This window comes from Sphaerodactylus townsendi, linkage group LG04, assembly GCF_021028975.2.
Source record: "Sphaerodactylus townsendi isolate TG3544 linkage group LG04, MPM_Stown_v2.3, whole genome shotgun sequence".
Lineage (NCBI taxonomy): Eukaryota > Metazoa > Chordata > Lepidosauria > Squamata > Sphaerodactylidae > Sphaerodactylus > Sphaerodactylus townsendi.
This window is the reverse complement of record NC_059428.1, coordinates 75,000,198-75,022,105: the sequence shown is the minus strand read 5'-3', so window position 1 is coordinate 75,022,105 and position 21,908 is coordinate 75,000,198. Positions and strand designations below refer to the sequence as shown.

Here is a 21,908-nt window from a genome sequence, read left to right as displayed (position 1 = left end):
GGGGAATCGACCATTGTTTACTTTGACTTGCAGTGGCTCTTCTTGGTGCAAGGAGACTTTTTACATTACCTGATCTTTTATCCTTTTAACTGGAAATGCTAGGGATCAAATTTAGGACCAAGAAGCAGATCCTCTGCCACTGAGCCACAGCTCTAACCTGACTGTTCTGTTACTGGACTATAGTGTGAATATTGGCTAGTAGCATATCAAGATTTTTTGCTTCACAACCTTATCCTAGGTGCATTTTGGGGAAGTGGTTGTTGCAAATCTTCCTATGTACTTAGAATCACAAGCATAGAATGAATGTGGGCTACAGCAGATTTGATTCTTCACTGTGAGAAGATCCTTCCTTGGGATTTCTTTCTTATGCATCCAAATTAGACATTTTGTGTGTCCTAGCAAATTCACACTAGGGAATTAGACCAGCAGAATGCAGAACGTTTCTTGTTTTATAACACAATAGAAATATTATTAAAGCATCCATATTCTTGTATTGTTTGCTAAAGACAACAGTATTATTTTGTGATTGCACTGGTTTCCATCTGAGAATTCCAAACCGTCTTTTTAAATATCAGGAGCTTGATGGTCCATTATTGGCTCAGTAAGTATATCACTGAGCCATTTTAGGCATAAAGTGAAAATGAGACGGGTGTAGTGTAATGATTAAGTGAATGAATTGTGAGCCAGGCAGTTCCAGATCAAGTCTTATTTAATGCATAAGTCCGTTCTCTGTGTATGTGTAAAGTGCCATCAAGTCGCCTCTAACTTGCAGTGATCATAACAAGGAGTTTTCAAGGCAAGTAAAAAGCAGAAGTGGTTTGCCACTGCTTTCCTTGCTAAGTCTTCCGGGGAGATCTCCCTCTCACGTACCAACTCTGCTTAACTTTAGAGATCTGATGAGACTGAGCTATGCCATGCTGCCTTCCCTCTCAATATGAGTTCATTAGATGGACTTGCATATTAAACCATTATCTCTACTGCCATCTGTGCTATGGACTTCATACTACTGACAAATCTTACTAATTGAAAAATTACTGCAACATATTTTGGCCCTTTCTGCACACGCAAAATAATGCATTTTCAAACCACTTTCACAACTGTTTGCAAGTGGATTTTGCCATTCCGCACAGCTTCAAAGAGCACTGAAAGCAGTTTGAAAGTGCATTATTCTGCATGTGCAGAATGAGCCTTTGATATATCTATGAATATTTTGATATAGTTGTGAAGTGTTTTGATATATTTATATAAACATTATTGAGCAGAACTAATAGTACATGGTCTGTAATAATATTAATTTAAAATTGCAAACACACCATTAGAGTAATATGGTAAAAATGATGTTTGATTCTTCCATATTATCAATGTATGCAGTGTACTTCATTATTTCAGATAATTGTAATGTAATGTAATGGCCCTGACAGAAAAATGTAATGGCCCTGACAGGTAAGTTAAAGCTACAAAAGTAGTCTTATTTTTTTTAAAGAGAGAATTTTGTGTGATGGGGGATCCTGGAGATTATCAGCACTCCCCTCCCTTTAAAATGTTCAGTTTCAGTATCCCCCAAAATTCCCACACATTCTCCTGAACTGCTTATTATACCAACTCCGATCCAGCCTGTTATCCCAAGCTATAGACCCACTGGCTCATTCCGCACACGCAAAATAATGCACTTTCAAGCTGCTTTCACAACTGTTTTTGCCATTCCGCACAGCTTCAAAGAGCCCTGAAAGCAGCTTGAAAGTGCATTATTCTGCGTGTGCGGAATGAGCCCATGATTGATTATACTGAATCAGATAAAGTAGTTATGCTTTTAAATTGTCAGGATTTTCATTGTTGCCTTATAGTGGCAAAGTTTTTGTCAGAAGTTTGTAAACTGAATGTATGACAAACGTGAAGTTTTTTACTATTCACTTTTTAACTGGAACTGTAATTTTATACTATTGTGTATATGCCAATAAAGGCTTATTGAAATTGAATCCCCAAAAATTATTCATATCTGTATATATCTATATCCTGTGGGGCTTCAGCTCAAACATTGAAAGAAAGAACCCAGTTGCCCCAGAAAGAGTTACATCATATATTTGATAATTTTGCCATAGAGCTGCTGGTGACTCCCTTCACAAGAACCAACCAACTTTCTGAAGTTTGGATGGAAGGGGCAATGCTATGGCCACCCAAGTGAAGGAAAGCTTGGTGCCCACAGAATTGGGCCCCTACCCATCCAAACTTCAGCAAAGTTGGTTGGTTCATGTGAGGAGAGTCACCACTGTGGAAAATCTGATGCCCCTACCCAGAGCAAGACTCCCACCAGAGCCCCCAATACAATCTTGAGCAATATAATTTGAAGCACAACAGCAAGTCAATGATGTAAGTCAATGATGGAAAAAAGTAATAATTTTTCTCACACACATACAATGTTTTTCACGCACATGCAAATTTATGATGGGACATGGAAGTCTATGATGGAATATTTTCCACCATAGATAGTTGGTGAAGCCTACCAGTTTCTTCTATCTTGGCTTGGCTACATTGTAGCCAATGGGAAATTTCTGAGGGTGTTTTTAGGAGGTGCATTTTTAAAGCTGAGACACCAAACTTGCAGGGTGGTTTGGGAAATTCTCCTGATGAGAGCATCCAATTTGGGTGAAGTTTGGTTCAGTGGGCAATGGGGGGGGGATGAAAATTACCCCTTTGAGGACCCATAGCACTGACCCCCTTCGCAAAACTTGGGTGCTCCAACTAGGAGGGTCTCCTGAAGTCACCCTGAAAGTTTGGTGCCTCTATCTTGAAAAATGTGTTTCTTGCATCCACACCCAGAAAATTTCCATTGGTTACGATGGAGCTAGGTCAGTTTAATAGGAGAATCTAGGGAATTTATGGGGGTGTCTGTAGGGGGGGAATTTTTCAAGATAGTTGTGCCAGATTTTCCAGGTGGTTTTGGGAGACCCTCCTGATAACAGCATCCAGGTTTGGAGAAGTTTTTTGGGGGGGAGTCCTACAAGTCCTCAAATGGAAAGCCCCCATCTCCTTTTAGAAACCATTGAAAACAATGGGAGAGGGGGCCCATAACATTGTATGCCCTGAACCAAACTTCACCAAACATGGTTGGTCTTATCAGGAGAGTCTATGAAAGTCACTCTGAAAGTTCTGTGCCACTATCTTGAAAAATGCACCCCCTACAGGAGTAAAACTGAAAAATGCAAAAAAAATACCCATAGGTTTAAATTGACCCAATTTTGGGGGGTGTTTTTCGGGAAACCCTTCATGAATCAGATATTGGGGGATTCCCAGTAATTTGGAAGCCTGAAAAACACAAATCTGAATTTTACTGATTTTGTTTAATTGTTCAAGTCTAGTCTGAAGCTTTTTCTTCCCCTTGGAGCATTTGGAACTAAAGAGAGCAACTGAGAGGTTTTTATAGGTTAGTCCCTGTATGAATGTGCGGCTGAGACTCAGGACAGATACCTGTGAACTAACATAACATGTATTTTTGGTCCTCAGTCCCTTAACTACATCTGTAATATGGAGGTAAGAAATAAAAGTCTTCCAGGATTGTTGTGGAACTTAAATTATGCAGGCAATGATAGCACATCAAGCCCCGGCTGTATAATATATATTTGAATCCATCCATGTCTGTGGCTATGTTACTTAATGCTAATGCCTAGTGGACCTTAGAGGACATTAATGGGCACTCTGGTGAAAGGGCACCATGCACAAAAAGGGAGCATTTCACACAAGCAACTAATAAGGCTACATGAAAGGCAGATAACTAACATGTACCTCTTAAGAAGCCCTTTCAGAACCTCAGGATTCCAGAAACAAACCTCAGGATTCCAGAAACATCCTTCAGAAATCCCAACAGCACTGCTGGAACTGGGATGGCAAGGACACAGGTAAGCAAGAGAGAGGAAACTGATTAGAGGAGGGGAAGCCAAGTCCCAAAGTGGGATTCCTGTGCATTGTCCTTCTGTTCCCACCTTTCAGTCCCACAAGAAAAGAGATGGTATTCAGAATACCAGTGGGGAAAGATCAGAGGAAAGCTGGTTCCAGAAACATCAAAACAAACCATAGGAGAACACAGAATGTGACAGAAAAACATGATGCAAGATGACAGTATATGGATGCTGGGGTAGTCCCTGCTTTCATTGGAAAGTCAGGATGGAAGAAATTTTCCAAGTAGATGCATCTGTAGATTCCTTTTCCCACAGCGTTCACTCTTTGTTCTGTTCCCAGCATCTGGCACACCTTCTAGTCAGTAATTGTTTGTCACTTCTGTCTTATAGCTCCAAACTTCTTTCTTAGATGAAAATAATACACACACTGCAAATTCTGCACATCCTGCTACTAGCTGACCCTTTCCCACCTCATCTTGGTTGAGCCATGTTCTTTTCCAACATCTTTGTCATTTTCAGTGATGTTACAGCAAAGATAGACCTCTTGTCTATGAATCGACTGTGCCTTTTTCATAATGTTTACAGGATGCTCATGTGACTGAAAATACATGACAAATAGTCTTGTGACTGTCAGAGACAACTGAGTACAAGTTTATCATAGACAAATACCATTTGAGCATTACAGGAATGATGTAGTTGGCCTATAACAGAAATAGGTGTTTTTACTGTGTATTAAAAGAATTCAGCCTGTAAAACAATTTTGCTGCTTAGCATTTTATACTTGCATTTCTGTAGAATGAAAACATCACATTAAATATTTTTTAAAGTGAAATAAGCTTTTGACATGAAGTAAAAGTACATTTACACATATATCATTATTCTGGTGGTGCTGTGGGTTGTCTTCCATCTGGAAGAAAAAAATTTTCCCTACTGGGAATATTTTTTAATAGTATTCTGGCTGTCATTTTCTGACAAGGCCATCTTCATCCTCCCCCAAGGAATACTTGTTTTATATGCAGTGACAGCTGAAAAGAAGGCAAAGAAAGACCACAGTACCTTGACCTTGCTTGCACCAAGGCTCAAATGTTAAGCGCTCAATGAAGAGAAGTTACCTTCCTACTTGTCATCCTAGCATTTGAAATAACAGGAGTGTGTTTTTTATTTGTACTGTGTTATTCACTTCTTTTGGCTGCAACTTTTCCTTTTCCTTTTGAATTTAGCAATATTAAGCCATATTGTGATCCCTGCATTTGCAATATGACTTGTGTGTGCATGGATTCATGTGCTTAGTTCAAGGCAATGGCAACTGTGTCTTTATGACTTTGAAGGTTCTTTGGACATCTTTCTGTAGTTCAGAAACGCTGTGGTTGTGTGTGTTGAGCTAGTACAGGCTGCTTTCAAGAGATGTTTCTCTGAATTGGCAGAATCATAACCCCACTTTTAAACTTAACATCCACACATCTAACAACCATACATCACACTCTTTACAGGTGTGACTAGTGGTCTTCCTGGGGTTTTCCCCTTTAAAACAGATTAAGGAAGGAAGTGTGGGATAGCTGCTGGCAGTGTGTCCATACTGATGCTCACCTGCAGCTAATCTAGGGAAGTAGACAGAGTTAAGATCTGCATTTCTGCCTCTACTTTTTAATCGGTTAACATCACTGAGCTGTGGGCCAGCTGGAAGGGGAGGTACTTACTGGGGCAGGAAGCATGTTGATGTGGTTGTCATTGTATTGGTGCTTCAGTGCTGATGTAGTGGAAGGAAAGGTAGATCAGTGGTAGCGAGTACAATAGGGATGGGGTATGTGGAACCCCTCCCTACCTGCTTTGACACCACTCATTGCTGCTACCACAGCAATGGTGCAGTTTTGTGCTACCTGTGGAAGGACCCAAGTTGGTGTGCATGGATCTTGCATCAAGGCCGTTACTTCAAATTGGTTAGCAGTTTTTAATGGGTGATGGAGTAGAATAGAAATAATCTGATTTAGAAGACTTCATAACCTTCATTTGATCTTTCCTCTTCTACCTATCAGCATTCTTCTGTAGCCCGAGGTGATGCTTCCATTCACTGGTGTATTTATGCAGAACAAATTGCAAATCAGCAGGCAAAATTAAAATGGCTTTTTGCCAATATGGAGTCCTCTTCTGTTGTGCTTGCTTTTTAAGTGCTTGTGGAAGTTTAGGAATGCTGATGCTATGTGAAAAAGATCAGCTTAATTTTTATAACATTGCTAAATGTGCATTTTATGCAGCATGCTCTATTTAAGCATTGTTTTTACATTTTCATTAGCAGACCTCTTCCTGTGTTCATACACATGTCACACAGTCATTAACACTATTCTGAGTGATACCAACTCAATACCTGAATCATAAACACACTGCTTAATGAAAATGAACCTTTATATAAAACTTCTAATTGTTCAGCATTCTTGACATTTGTCTGTTACCACTTAGGGTGGCCCATCTGCGTTTGGGACTCTTTAGTTTGGAGAGGAGGCGGCTAAGGGGGGATATGATTGAAGTCTATAAAATTATGCATGGGGTAGAAAATGTTGACAGAGAGAAATTTTTCTCTCTTTCTCACAATACTAGAACCAGGGGGCATTCATTGAAAATGCTGGGGGGAAGAATTAGGACTAATAAAAGGAAACACTTCTTCACGTGTGATTGGTGTTTGGAATATGCTGCCACAGGAGGTGGTGATGGCCACTAACCTGGATAGCTTTAAAAGGGGCTTGGACAGATTTATGGAGGAGAAGTCGATTTATGGCTACCAATCTTGATCCTCTTTGATCTGAGATTGCAAATGCCTTAACAGACCAGGTGATCGGGAGCAACAGCCGCAGAAGGCCATTGCGTTCACATCCTACATGTGAGCTCCCAAAGGCACCTGGTGGGCCACTGCGAGTAGCAGAGAGCTGGACTAGATGGACTTTGGTCTGATCCAGCTGGCTTGTTCTTATGTTCTTATGTTCTTACTGACCAGAGCCCAGGCCTTTTCTACTATGGACCTGGCTCTTGGAATGGGCTCCCTGAAAAGGTGAGGGAATCCCCCTCCTTGAACATCTTAGGAAATGGTGCAAGCCCTGCTTGTTTGACTGAGCTTTTGAGGGAGTCTGAACAGCAGACAGTGGAAGTGATTTGGGGTTTGCTATTTTATTTTGGTTTTAAATGAAAATGCTTTAACTACCATTGTAAGCTGCCTTGAACTAAGAGGATATACGCGTTTTAATAAATATCTTGTAATCACTACAATAACTCTGTAACATAGATGAGTATCTTTACACTGCAGGTGGCTAAGTATGAGACATAGCAACATATCTTTCAAGTTGGATTACTGTAATGGAACTACTTTAGAAGACAATAGTGAAGGGACAATTGTTGAAAAATGCAGCTACCTGTATTTTAGTCAGTGTTGATTGCTGCACACACTATACAACCTATTTGGAAGCTACTTTATTGTCTACTAGTTTTCTTCTGGGTTCAGTGCAAGATTCTTACCTCTAATGTCTTCCATTGCCTCATACCAGAATACCTGTTGCCTTGCCTCATATCAAACCAAATGCCATCTAAGGTCTCTCCAACACTCTCTATTGACTCTCCCTCTGTCCATCAAGTACACTTACCAATGGAGATCCCCATTTTTTAAATCTTAAGAGCACCTTTGGATTCTGACACAGGGTGGTGGACACAACTACAAATTGGCTGCCATAGGAGGTGGGGCCAACTGCGTTCACAGAATATCAGGGAGGAAGGTTATACATAACCACAAGCAGTGGTGTAACTACCAAAAATGGCATCCGGGGCAAGTACTAAAATTCTTCCCCCTGCCCCCCCAAAAATTGCGTCCTGGGGAGGTTTGGAGAGCAGCAGGTGGGTGGTGGGCAGGCCCCAAGAAGAAAAGGACCTCTCTGGCAGGCAGACGGCAGCCAGCATGTGAGCAGGCAGGTGGCCATGGGTGTGCAGGTAGTGGGCACTGAGCAGGCACAGGCTGGTGCCTCCCACATGACACTCACAAGTGGCACCTGGGGCATCAACCTCTCTGTCTCCTCCTAGGTATGCCACTGATCACAAGATAAGGTGTGGTAGAAATATTTCAATAAACAGATGAAATAATGACAGTTGCTCTTCAACATTTCAGGCAGGATGATTCTTAAAATTAACACACTGTGCAACACGCTTTCTTATATTCCCAGAAAATCAATATACATTTGAGCTAGCTAAAAACTCTTGGGATGTGAAATGGTATAGTACAGCCGATCTTGTCATATCTTGGAAACTAAGGTGGGCTGGTTTTGGAAGTGAGACCTCCTAGGAAGACTTTGCAGAGAAAGGAAATAGAAAACCACCTCTGCTTGTCTTGAAAACCAAGGTTTCACTGTAGCTGCAATGCAGAACTACACTAAAAGTAAAATGAATTTAGATGCATATGTTGATAATAGGAAGATTTTATTTATTTATTTATTACATTTATATACCGCCCTCCCCCGAAAGGCTCAGGACGGTGAACATGAATATACAAATAGAGCACAAGGAGGCCGCGCAAGGCCTTAAAGGTTAGCACCAACACCTTGAAAATGATTCATGAGTTCTCACACTGTCTGGGTTCAGATCAGCACCCGTGGTAAGAGACAACAAGCATCGTTCAAGCACAGTCCAGGGTCAAAACACAGATATTCAGAAGTCCAAGCATCAAAACAGAAGGGCAAATCCAAAGAGCACCAGCCGGGTCATAATCCAGAAGGTCACACTCACTGAGGTCTGGAACAAGGCACAGCCCAACAGCCAGCACAGGGTTGTTAATGAGTTGCTCCATGCTGGCTCACCCTTTCCTGCCAGCTTTTATCTGGAAAACGCTACTGAGTCATTCAGTTGTAACTCATCAACCTGCTGAATAATCCAGGGACAGATGCACCTCATCCAGTAGTGTACTGCCACAAAACGGCACCCAGGGCAAGGCCTTCCCCCTCCCCTTACTAATATTCCCCCACAGGGTGGGTGGGTCACAGTCAGATGATGGATCCCTGCCCCCTTCCAAGGATGTAGGTAAGGGAGGGTTTCCGAGGTTTAAACCCCCACATCAAATGTCCGAAGCTCCGTCCCCCATTTGTGGGTTTTTTCGTATTTTAAAGTGTTTTTTCAGTTTTTGGCCTGCAGGGGGCACAGTTTTTAGGATAGCAGCACCAAACTTTAAGGGTATCTTTAGGAGACTATCCTAACCCAGGTTTGGTGAGGGTTGGTTCAGGGGGTCCAAAGTTATGTACTCCCAAAGGGGGTGCTCCATCCAATGTTTCCAATGGGAGCTAATTGGAGATGGGGGCTACACCTTTGAGGATCCATAACTTTGGACCCCCTGAATCAAACTTCATCAAACTTGGGTGATATCATCAGGAGAGTTTCCTAAAGATACCCTGAAAGTTTGGTGTTACTAGCTTAACAATTGCACCCCTGACAGCAGGCAGCCCCCAAATTTCCCCAGATTCTCATATAAAATCCACCCCCTATGGCATGGATTTAAAGAAAGAATCTGAGGTCCCCAGTTTAAACATTAAAAGTGATGCTGTTTCAGGATGGGGGATAATCCACCCCAAAACAGCATCACTTTCAATGCTGTTTTATCTGGGGACCCCAGATTCTCCCTTTAAGGTGGATTTAAAAGGAGAATCTGGGCTCCCTAGTTTAAACACCATTGGAAGCGATTCCAGCATCACAGCGGCTGCCCATGGGGGGCAGGGGTGCGCACAAAACTCAGATTTTGCACAAGGCTCCATTTTCCCTAGCTACGCCTTTGCCCAGGGACGGGGCGGGGCAGGTGAGGCAGGCGAGTCTGCCGTCCCTGGCCTCAGAGAGCTGCTTTTATAAGCACTGCGTCCCGGGGCGGGGCTTGGGGAGGCATGGCCATACCCCCAGGGCGGGGCTTGGGGAGGCATGGCCACATCCCCAGGAGTGGGTAGGGGCATGGCCCTGCCCCCGAACCACCCCCGAAGGTGAGTGAGCAGGCAGTCCACAAGATGACAGGCTTGTTCAATCCCCTCCCTTTCCCCTCCCTAACCCTCCTCCTAGGGTGGGTGGGACACAACTAGATTTGGGGTCTAGAGTCATTCCACAGTGCTTGATGGTGCTGGTTGTGAAGAGAGGAAGCCCTGGACACCACTCCCAGTCCCCAACATGACCCAGGTGAATGGCACCTAAGTCTTCTGCCCCCTCTTGCCCCCATAGGTATGCCTCCCTGTCTGTCAGCCCTGATGCTGTGTGACTCAGGCTCACAGGCAGAGTTTGTTAACTGTGCATTACAGCAACTACTGGAATTCTGCATCTTCCTCCAGGTCTGCTTTTTCTGGCTTTACAAGGCCTCTAGAAACCCTGGGTGTGAGGCCGGTGCTACAACACTTCACTTTAGTTTTGGATCCTGGTCTGTGGCACATTGTGGCTTCAGCCTGAGCCTCCCACTGTGCACCTGACAGAATCTCTATCTTGGCTAGCAGGTCTTTCTGCAGCATCCAAGGGCTGGGGTTGGCTTCCTCCGGCTCTTCCTCATCCATGGAGGTGTTGGCAGGCAGACCTATGACACACACTGATTTGGTCCATCTGAATTTTGTATCACCTCTTGGCAGCTCTGCTTGCTCACAACATTGTGACATTTTGGTACTGTTGCAGGATTGTGTTCCTTTCCCTTATGGCATCTCTTACCTGAACTTAATGTGTTGTCATTTCCCAAAACTCTTTAAGAAACTGAAGGAATCATAAAGCTCTGGTGCTGCAAATGCTACTGCTACACCTATAAATATTGTGTGTTTTAGAAATAACAGAATGCTTATGAAGTCAATAGGAAAGCTACATTCAAAACATTTCCAAGCTGCCTTAGAAGCTTTTTAGTCAAAAGTAATCATACCAATGCATACTCAAACTCATTGGTGTAATTACTTTTGATTGTACCTGCTGTACACCTGCCTTGATTATTATGTTGGAAAGTTTTTTAGGCTAAGAGACAGCACTGTCGTCCAATACATAAATAAGGAAAACTATTTGGAAATGGGGGCAGATTAAAAAAGAATGACGAAAAGACAAGCTCAGAAACTGTCATCCATCTCAAATTGCAAGCTAAAAAGCCAAGGAGCAATTATAAACAAGTTAACTCAGAAGGAAATCCTATTTTATTCAGTAGAGCTTACACCTCCAAGCAAGGATTTTTAAGATTGCAGCTCCATCATCTAAGAACATCTTTCCTTACCAGTGGTGATGTCACAAATTTATGCCTAATAAAGGTTTACTGTACTGTACTGATGTCACAAAATGTTTCAAGAGATTTTAATGCCTGAAGAGGCAGATTCACATTAAATATTGTTTGTCAGTTTCTGATGGGGAGAAAGCCATGTCAGAACCTAAGGATAAAGGGGCCTCAGCTTAATATATTTATGAAAAATAATGTTTAAATCTTGACCAGTATATTTCATACAAATTTGCAGATGCATTTAATGCAAGTAAAAGTTTACAGGTGCAAGTCAGCACTCAAAGGAATATGTTTTTGGTTCCAGGGTGGCTGTTAGGGTTCCAATTAACATGTCCCATCCCTTTAAAAGAGGCTTATGTGCAGGTGATGTTATGCCATGAAATGCTTCACCTGTCCATTTCTTTCTACACATTAAGTCTCAAAAGGGACATGACATTCTTTTTCTCCAGGTCTGCTGGCAACCCTAGTGGCTGTGTATGGGAAATGGGGAGTCATTAAACTCCTATGGGATATGTCAGAAAGGAATGCTAGAAATTATTATAAATATCTTTCACATTTATTTTTTTTAAAGGTATTGACTCCAGCACAGATCAAGTCAATTTGTCAGGCAATTTTAGAATCTGGCAAACAATATGCACTTCGGAAGAGGAAACCAGTTTCACTCATGTATTCTTACTATGGAACAGAGTATCTTGGTAAGTACAGAAGTCAAGACTGGCATTACTAGGAGAGCTTCCATTATTTATTAAAATCATTTTATTTGTATTTTAAGTGTTTCATGATCAAGGACCTCGATATTGACCAGAGAGACAGCAGATAAACACCATTTAGTTAGGGTGTCGGCTTTCTTTTCTTCAACTGACTAATGATCAAATGGCTATTCCAATAATGATTTTAGACTGTAGAACTGAAAGTGAGGGATCCGCTTTTCATAGTCCAGTGCTTGCTTTCCAGTGCTTGCTGTCCAGATTACAGTGTCCACTACAAGAGAATAGATGCTCTGTAGAAAAATACTTAATGGCCGATTGCCCACTGACACTCTAGCACATTGTGAGATATGAAGCATGTTGGGGCAAGAAATCTTGGTGTGCCAAGAGAAGAGGCATGTCAGGGCAAGATTTCTTGTCCCAAAGCACTTCCTCTTGCCCCACACGTGCTTCTTGCTTTCCGCAGGGAAAGTGAGAGCACTTCTGGTGCACCTTTTTGCATCAGAGTGGGGTGAGGGCAAGGAACAGCCTGCAGTGGACTTTTGGCCAATGAGTAAAGCTAGCCAACATCCCCCACTCTTTCCCACAACTAATACACCATGTTCTTTTTTCACAAATAAGGGAAAAGCAGACAATTTACATTTTTCAGGAGTGATACTCTTCTGTAAGATGGGTTCATTGTTTCATGTCTAATATATGCATTTTGCTAAGAACTTTACCAGATAGTATCAACTGTCCGTCTTGTACTTCTCTCTTTTAAGTGCCACTGTTCTTCGTTGTCAATTTGTCTATTCATTCAAGCATTACATGCCTTACAGGGAGCCCACTGGAAGACAGTTTCATATGGTGGTGATCCATCTGGCACCCATAATGCATGTGAGCTATTTACAGTGTGAATTCAGTCAACTGTGAATTCAGTCAACTTCAAAGCATGCCAGGAATCTGGTCTGATCCACAGTGTGGATACAATTATTATATCCCTTGTAGTGCAGCACTATAGCCTGTGCATACTTAATTTAATTCTAAGAAGCTTTGTTTTCAGTTGCCTAATATAAATCAAATTATGCTTGAAAGCTGTGAATGTTAGCAAAACTTATAGTCACTCTCTATATATATTAGGTAACTAAAGAAGAAAATATAATTTAATACAGATATAACAGTAGGCTCCGAAAGGCAGGATTTAGCCGTGGGATTGAGGATTAAAATTGATTTCTTTGGGATAAATTGGCTTGAGCACAAACCCCCAAATTTACAATAGTCCACAGATGCCTTCAGGAGAGGAGCTCTTTACTGAGTGCCAGTTAATCTCCAGGTGGAAAAAAGGCCCAAGGAAGAAGAATATATTTGATTTATTTTAAGCAACCATAACAAACAAGGAGGGTATAACCAGAAAGGGCAGATGTCTAAGATGTCACTAAACAGTAATAGAGAGTTCCAGGTGATTGGCAGGCAGGCTTCAAGATTGTAGGATTTGGGATTTCAGAAGAGAAGGGATGGATATACATGGAAGAGCTCAGAAAAAAAACAAAAACAAGATCTAGGGATCAAGCCCATGCTTTCATTTCTGATTCAAAGGCATTTTGAGATATTTATTGTAAAGACCTGCCTTGATTTCAGAGAAGGGCTGCTGTCATTACAACAAACCAAGCTGAGAACTGGGTGGAGCTACAGTGCTCAAATAATCATATTTAAACTGGTGTAGGCATTATAGGTGTGCAATCTCCTCTTGAGTATTTAAAAAAAACAAAGGCATCAATTACACTGTGTGATATGTAATTAATTTTTTAAAATATGGGGCTGCTTTTGGGTGACTGCTAGGTCTCCCTACATACACAAATGCCGGCTTTCATTCCTAAAACCACACACCATGAAAATTCAGCATGACACTGCTCATTTAATCTATTTCTTCCTTCATAGGGGCTGCTCATGGACTTTCATCCATCCTACAGATGCTGCTCTCCTATTATGAATATCTCCAACCTGCTGATCAAGAACTAGTATGGCAGAGTGTTGATTTCCTTATGGATCAAGAACAGAATTCCAACTGGGCTCCAGAACTAGGAGAGACGATTGAACGAGAAAATGAGCTTGTTCACTGGTGCCATGGAGCTCCAGGTTCTTTCCATGTGGATACTGTAAAGTCAATGCCTGATAATCTTACTCCTTAGCTTCCTGTTTTAGACAGTATAGATTTGCTGAGTGTGATGCCTTCTGTGGCGCAAGGGAACGTCGTACCTGAGATCCAGGGAGTCTTGAAAGCACTGGCTCAGTCACTGCTTTTTCCTTCTTGGCTTGGCTTCTTCTTTCTGCTTCCTTTTGTTCACTCTCTCCCTCGAGCCAGCCTCCTCCTGTTTCTCCTTCCTCCCTATGTGTAGCCCCAGCTCCACACCTAGTCCTTGTGCTGAGCTCCACCTGCCTCTTCTCTTTTCCCTTCTCTTCAGCCAGCTCCTTTTCTCCATAGCCATGCCCTGCCTTAAACTACCCTAGAGAGCCCGTGTTGTCCCCAAGAGGCATGCTTTTTGCCTCCACACCTTCTGAGTGTCTCTGAGGGGACTGCCGAAGCTGTCCTGCTACAGCAGCTACCTTGGCTGCACCCTCTCATAAAAATAACAACTAAGAACTCTTCCCCTGCCCCCTATATGAGCAGAATCAATCAGCAACAGAAAAATTCCGTCAAATAGAGAGCGGAAACCTGAAGTAGGCTTCAACAAAATCAAAATCCAACTTAAACAACCCAGCCTTAACCACCTCCTGAAATGCTAACAAAGGTGATCTGAGCTACTAGAATGGGGTGTGTTACATGTGTCAAAGTTAAAGGGAATAATTCAGAGAAGGATGAGTTTGTGATTTGCAACAGAGTAGCAATGTAGTAGTACCAATCAGTTTCACTAAACAACAGGAAATCAGACTAAAGAGGCAAATGAACTTAGTGGAGGTAGCTGGGAAGCCTGCCTTATCACAAAATTAGGCTTTGTAATGGAGGGTGGTAGCCAGTGGTGGGATTCAAATAATTTCACAACCGGTTCCAGTGGTGGGATTAAAATAATTTAACAACTGGTTGTTAGACACACCATTTTAACAACCAGTTCTGCCAAAGTGGTGCAAACCTGCTGAATCCCACCACTGGTGGTAGCCTTTTAAAAGGAATGGGTGTAAATTTTTCATTGGATAGTTTATAAGCAGAAGGATGTATGTTCCCACTCAGCCCCTGCATTCCGCAGAGGCCAACTTACTGGTGGTCCCGGGCCCCTCTGCAATCCGGCAGGCCTCTACTCGGGCCAGGGTTTTCAGTCCCCGTTTGGTGGAACTCCTTACCACCATCCATTCGGGCCCTGCGGGACCTTGAATAGTTCTGCAGGGCCTGCAAAATGGTATTATTTCGCCGAGCCTTTGGAGGGGAGGGATAGTCATGGAAACATGACACCCCATTCTGTGTTCTATGCTTCGGATTACTATCTGGCCTACCCTTGTGACATGTAATGAGATGCCATTCAGCCATCTGATTTTTTTGTATTTTATGCATATTGGAATATTGGTTTTAATCTATATTTGGATTGTAGACTGTTATTTATATTGTTTTAAAGTGTATTGTACACCACCCAGAGCCATTCGGGGGTGGGTGGCTTATTAAATCAAATTAATCAATCAATCAACGTATTAATATGTCTGTCTAATATTCCTTTGTTGTTTCTATAGGAATTGCATACATGTTTGCAAAAGCGTACTTAGTTTCCAAGAAGCCCCAGTATCTAGATAGCTGTATCCAGTGTGGAGAATTGACATGGCAGAAGGGGCTACTGAAGAAAGGACCTGGAATATGTCACGGAGTGGCTGGCAGTGCTTATGTGTTCTTGCTCCTGTACAGGCTAACTGGAAACTCTAAATACATTTACAGAGCACAAAGGTTAGTACTGATGGGGTTTAGCAGTTTTACAAAGGCTTGTATGAAACATTAAACAGTTAATATTGTTTCATGTACTCACTGAATGTCCATTTTATTAGTACTTGTGATAACTTTATAACTCAACTAAATAAATACTGGAGACTGCAAAGAAAGGGATAGAGGGGTTTTTTTAAAACAAATGCTGAGAATTTATAGAATCTGTTGTACCTATTACTTACAACAGTATATTAAAATAATTATATTATAGTTCCAATTTTAAAAAATCCCCCAGTGACTGATGGAGGAAATGGCTGCTATGAAGGAAGTCAGGGAAAATGGCTGTCATGTGAGTCAGAAAAGCTCACCCACACAGCTGCCATCCAGGCATTACTGCAATCTTTCCCAAAACTATGGAACAAAGCAGGTTTGACAATGATCAAAGAACAGCCAGGGAAACTCTCAAAGGTGCATGAATGCACTGTGATGCTGTGGGGAAGCTGACCCCCCCACCCCCCGCTTCCCCAAAGCTTTGAACCCATATGAAAGCAATCATAATTAGCTCTTTTTATGTCTGCAAAAATAATAATAGCGATGAACAGGCAGAGGCATAGTTGGGTCATACTGCACGCGGTGCACACTCTGCATGCCCCCCCACACACATATATATTTACCTTAGTTCAGCCTGGAAGTGCAGGCTGGGAAAAGTGGCCTGTTCACTTAAGGCTGAAAACGGCCTCATGGGAACTACACTTCCCAGGATACCTTGGGGCTTGCAAGTTCTCCTGGGACGTGTAGTTCCCACCAGGCTGCCTTTCTAGCCTGCACTTTCAGGCTGAACTAAGGTAAGTGTGGGGGGAGCTGCGGGAGGGTGGGGGCGATTTCCTGTCCCCCCAGGAATTCACCCAGTGCGATGCGCATGCACACACACACACACACACACGCCCTGTTTGCTCCACCTCTGTGAACAGGCACAATAAGAAGAATCTGACTATAAAAGCATGGATGCAGGAAAGTTAATTGTCTAGAGATATTAGATGACTGCGAAATGGAAAACAAGTTGTGTCCTCTTTCGGTAAATGTTGAGACCTTCTGTTTTTGGCATCAGGCTCTTGGGTTAATTGCTAATGGTTGTAATTATTCATCCTTTATATAATGAGTTTGTATTAAAGTATTTGGTGATAATGGTGATGAGCAATCTCTGCTTAGACATTTTTGTATAATAGTGCTCTGTGATTTATATGGACTTTGAGATTATTTGGTAATTTAGTGATAGACCTGCAAACAACTTGTCTAGTTGCTCTTGATTACTCTTAAGCTGTAATGAACTTAGGTCAAGACATTTCTAAAGACAGCCAAAACTTTAAAGTTCACAGCACATTGTTCAAAGCATGTTAAGAATTCTGGGCATAGAGGAGGGGTCACTAGAGAAGTAAGGGCCAATTAAAGTTTTGAAAACTGGTGATTTCATTTATTTGCTTCTTTTAAACAATAAATAATTAAACTATAGCACTTTAGCATTTGAACAAAATTTGTAGCAGTGCACAGTGTTCCCCATTTGCTTAACTGGAATTTAAACTTTGATAGCAGTAGCTGAAGCTGAACATCTTCACTCAGAGCCCCCAGTTCACCATGACACCATTAAATAAAGATGCCCCTCTTGCTTCATTTCCCCTTTCCACCAACCCCCCATTCTGGCTGACACAGAACTAAAACTTGGATGGTAGGGAGCAATCCATCCACTAACCTTTCTTAACTGGAATTTAAACTTTGAGAGCAGTAGCTGAAGCTGAACATCTTCACACAGAGCCCCCAGTTCACCATGACACCATTAAATAAAGATGCCCCCTCTTGCTTCATTCCCCCTTACCACCAACCCCCCATTCTGGCTGACACAGAACTAAAACTTGGATGGTAGGGAGCAATCCATCCACTAACCTTTCTAAAACTTGTCATGCAGTGCAAAAAATACAAACTCTATTTTATCTTAACAATAGCAACTAAAATAAAATGTGATGTCTCCTATCTGGGCTGGGAAGGCAGGGTTTGGCTTTCAGCTAACTGCAAATCTCTAATTTTTTTTGAGAACCATAATTCAGAAATCTCAGTGCATAGGCCACAGTGTGCTCTTACCTACAGTCATGAGGCATAGGATACAGAATGTGGTGTGAATGCAGCTGATAACTGATAGCCAGTTGGCATAGCTAGCCTATATTCACTGGCGTAATGCCCATTGGGCAAGGTGGGCAGCTGCCCAGGGCATCACCTTGTGGGGGGCATCAAAATGCTGGGTTCGTTTTTGGATATTTTTAGTGGTTTTCTATTTTTGGCCTGCAGGGGGTGCAATGTTTAGGCTAGCAGCACCAAAATTTCAGCGTATCATCAGGAGACTGTCTGTATGATACCCCGCAAGTTTGGTGAGGTTTGGTTCAGGGAGTCCAAAGTTATGGACTCCCAAAGGGGGTGCCCCTATCCCCCATTGTTTCCAATGGGGGATAATAGGAGATGGGGGCTACAGTTTTGAGGGTCCTTAACTTTGGCCCCCCTGAACCAAACTGCACCAAACCTGGGGGGTATCATTAGGGCAGTCTCCTGATGAGACCCTGAAAGTTTTGAGACTGTGCCTTCAGCCTGCAACCCCCATTGACAGCAATGCAGAAAACTCAATGCAGAACAAAGATTCTTGGGCAAATTTTGGGATGTTCTTGCAGGGAGGGCATTCTTGGATGTATCAGCACCAAAATTTCAGGGTATCATCTGGAGACTGTCATGATGGCACCCCCAAGGTTTGGTGCAGTTTGGTTCAGGGGGTCCAAAGTTATGGACCCTCAAAAGGGTAGCCCCTGTCTCCTTAGCAAAGAATGGGGGATGGGGCACCCCTTTTGACGGTACATAACTTTGGACCCCCTAAACCAAACTGCACCAAACTTTGGGGATACCATAAGGACAGTTTCCAGATGATACCCTGAAATTTTGGTGCCAATACATCAAAAATGCGCCCCCTGCAGGAACATCCCAGAAATTTGCCCAAGAATCTTTGTTCTGCATTGAGTGTTCTGTATTGCTGTCCATGGGGGTTGCAGGCTGGGGGGACGGGACATTTCTGAAGGCACAGTCTCAGAACTTTCAGGGTCTCATCAGGAGACTGCCCTGATGATACCCCCCAGGTTTGGTGCAGTTTGGTTCAGGGGGGCCAAAGTTATGGACCCTCAAAACTGTAGCCCCCATCTCCTGATGATACGCTGAAATTTTGGTGCCGCTAGCCTAAACACTGCACCCCCTGCAGGCACCAATGTCCTGGTGCAAAAATTTTTTTGGTCATGATGGAGTGGTTGCCCATGGGGGGGGGGGGCATCCAACTCAGGTTTTGCCCAGGGCTACAGTTTGCCCAGGGCTGCCTCGTTACGCCCCTGCCTATATTCCATTTGTGACCAGTGTTGCCAATAACACAGGTGGTTGGAGGACCATCAACCATGGCTGAGCAGGTATTTTGTGTAGTTCCTTTCACACAAATGCAGGAATATACAGGATGTCATGAATATGGAATTTCATAAAACATAAGAATTATTTTGCTAAAGTTTGTTCTGACCTAAGAACAAAATTGCAATGATCTTAAAATAGCAATTAGTGGCACCTAGTTTTCTGTGACTGTCAATCAATGCTTTTTTTGTCCTGCTTATTTTTTAGGTTTGCAGAGTTCTTGTTTACTGAAGAATTTAAGGCTGGTTCACGAGCACTTGAAAGTGTTTACAGTCTGTTTGAAGGTTTCTCTGGGACCGTGTGTTTCTTGGTTGACTTGCTACAACCTAACCAGGCTGAATTCCCTCTCTTCAGTGTCTTTGTGTAATGAGGAAGATTTTCCAATGCCATGCCAGAACAATCATTCCAAAGGCACACGCAGTTTCACTTCACTATTAAGGATGGCTACTTAAAAACAATACATCTATTTTGGAGTTACCACTAATGAACTAGCCTTAATGTTGCTGGGGGGATGGGATACAGATGAAATCCTTTAGAAAGGGGAGCATGTGGTTTATTTTTTAACTATTTTTTTTAAAAAAGGAAAAGAAAGGATACATTATTTTCCAGAAAGGAGAAAGAATTCAGCTGAGTTAAGAGAAGTTGAAATATCTGGTTCATGACAGAAATAGAATTGTTAAGGACACAAATTTAATGCTGCTTTTTAGGGATGTGCAGCTAAGAAAAAAATGAAAATTATTTTAAGAGGTATCTAAACACATATGAGATGTCTGCCAGCACTCTACTTAGTTAACAGCTTTCAGTGCAAGAAGCCTTACTTTGACAAAGCAGGCTTTTCCATTGACTGAAGAGTTTCTTGGCACTAGACAAATATGCTACCATTAGTTGCATGGAGGGCTGACAACACCCATACAGAGCAATCCTAAGCAGAGTTACATTCTCCTAAGCCCATTGACTTCAATGGACTTGGAAGGCAATACTTGAGAATTGCACAAATAATCAACTAGCGAAATTCTTTTTGGGGAAGGCATGCAATTCATTTGGAAAGTCTTTGACGTACTAATTCTTCAGTTTGCACAACCTTGCTTAATAGAAGCATCTAAACCAAGCAGTTTTAATTATCCTACATGTGTACAGTGATCCTTGTAGAAATAAAGCCCACCTTTGAGTTTTGGAGTAGGCCCCATTCCTGATGCAGTTCTTAGTGCTTCCCCAAAATATTGCTTGTTGGGGTCAAGTTTGAAGTGGGAGGCAGCAGTGGGAGGAAAGAAGTTAGCAAAACTCACAAGAGTTCTCGTCAAGAGATGTGCTTCTGTACTGGAACAAATGCTGTTATGCTACTGGAATGGTACTTTTTGGTCAACCTCATGGTTCTTGAGATGTCAAGAGTGCCACTCGAAAAAGCAGCTGGTAATGCTTCTTTCCAGATCCCAGAGGCCAGTTTTCTTCGACTTGGATTGCCAAAATACAGGATCAAGATAAATATGGATAAATCCTGTACTGTATTCTATTTAGCCTTGTGAAATCACCGGGAAATTGGTTAAGAAAGATTGGGAAATTTTTAAAATATAATTTGGAGAGACATTGTGATAATACTTGATAGCTGTTACTTAAATTTTACCTATATAATGTCTACCAATGGCAGAAAACAAATCCCACCTGTCAAATTGTCACAGGGATTCTTCCCTGTTTAGATGCTGCACCTCCACATGGAAGGCTCAACAGAGCACGCTTCTTCCCCAGGGAGCACACAGGCAGTACAGCAGGGCAGGTTCTTGTAATCAAGTGGAAGAGGGGGATAGAAAACCGGAACTTTTGTGCCCACTTGAGGAAGAATCAGGCACAGTCCCCTTAAAGTCAATGGTAAAATGCTCATTCATTTTAATGGTAAAGGATTGAAGCCTAAATAACTAATAATATCCTCTCAGCATAAGAACATAAGAACACAAGAACACAAGAATAAGCCAGCTGGATCAGACCAGAGTCCATCTAGTCCAGCTCTCTGCTACTCGCAGTGGCCCACCAGGTGCCTTTGGGAGCTCACATGCAGGATGTGAAAGCAATGGCCTTCTGCAGCTGTTGCTCCCGAACACCTGGACTGTTAAGGCATTTGCAATCTCAGATCAAAGAGGATCAAGATTGGTAGCCATAAATCGACTTCTCCTCCATAAATCTGTCCAAGCCCCTTTTAAAGCAATCCAGGTTAGTGGCCATCACCACCTCCTGTGGCAGCATATTCCAAACACCAATCACACGCTGTGTGAAGAAGTGTTTCCTTTTATTAGTCCTTATTCTTTCCCCCAGCATTTTCAATGAATGCCCCCTGGTTCTAGTATTGTGAGAAAGAGAGAAAAATTTCTCTCTGTCAACATTTTCTACCCCATGCATAATTTTATAGACTTCAATCATATCCCCCCCCTCAGACATCTCCTCTCCAAACTAAAGCACCCTCCTAAGGAAGGTGCTCCAGTCCCTCAATCATCCTCGTTTCCCTTCTCTGCGATATCCTTTTTGAGATGTGGTGACCAGAACTGAACACAGTACTCCAAGTGCGGTCGCACTACTGCTTTATATAAGGGCATGACAATCTTTGCAGTTTTATTATCAATTCCTTTCCTAATTATCCCCAGCATAGAGTTTTCCTTTTTCACAGCTGCCATGCATTGAGTTGACATTCCCATGGAACTATCAACTAAGACGCCCAAATCCCTTTCCTG

The 21,908-nt window shown here is 42.4% G+C and overlaps 1 protein-coding gene across 1 annotated transcript in view; it reads left to right on the top strand.

The window, feature by feature from the left end:
- LANCL3 (LanC like 3) overlaps positions 1-21,192 on the top strand; it is a 28,068-nt gene extending 6,876 nt beyond the window's left edge. The window contains exons 2-5 of the mRNA XM_048494764.1: positions 11,696-11,819; positions 13,749-13,946; positions 15,528-15,735; positions 19,399-21,192. Coding sequence (XP_048350721.1) covers positions 11,696-11,819; positions 13,749-13,946; positions 15,528-15,735; positions 19,399-19,558 — 690 coding nt within the window. The 3' untranslated portion in view covers positions 19,559-21,192. The remainder of the gene's footprint in view (positions 1-11,695; positions 11,820-13,748; positions 13,947-15,527; positions 15,736-19,398) is intronic.
- The last annotated feature ends 716 nt before the right edge of the window (positions 21,193-21,908 follow it).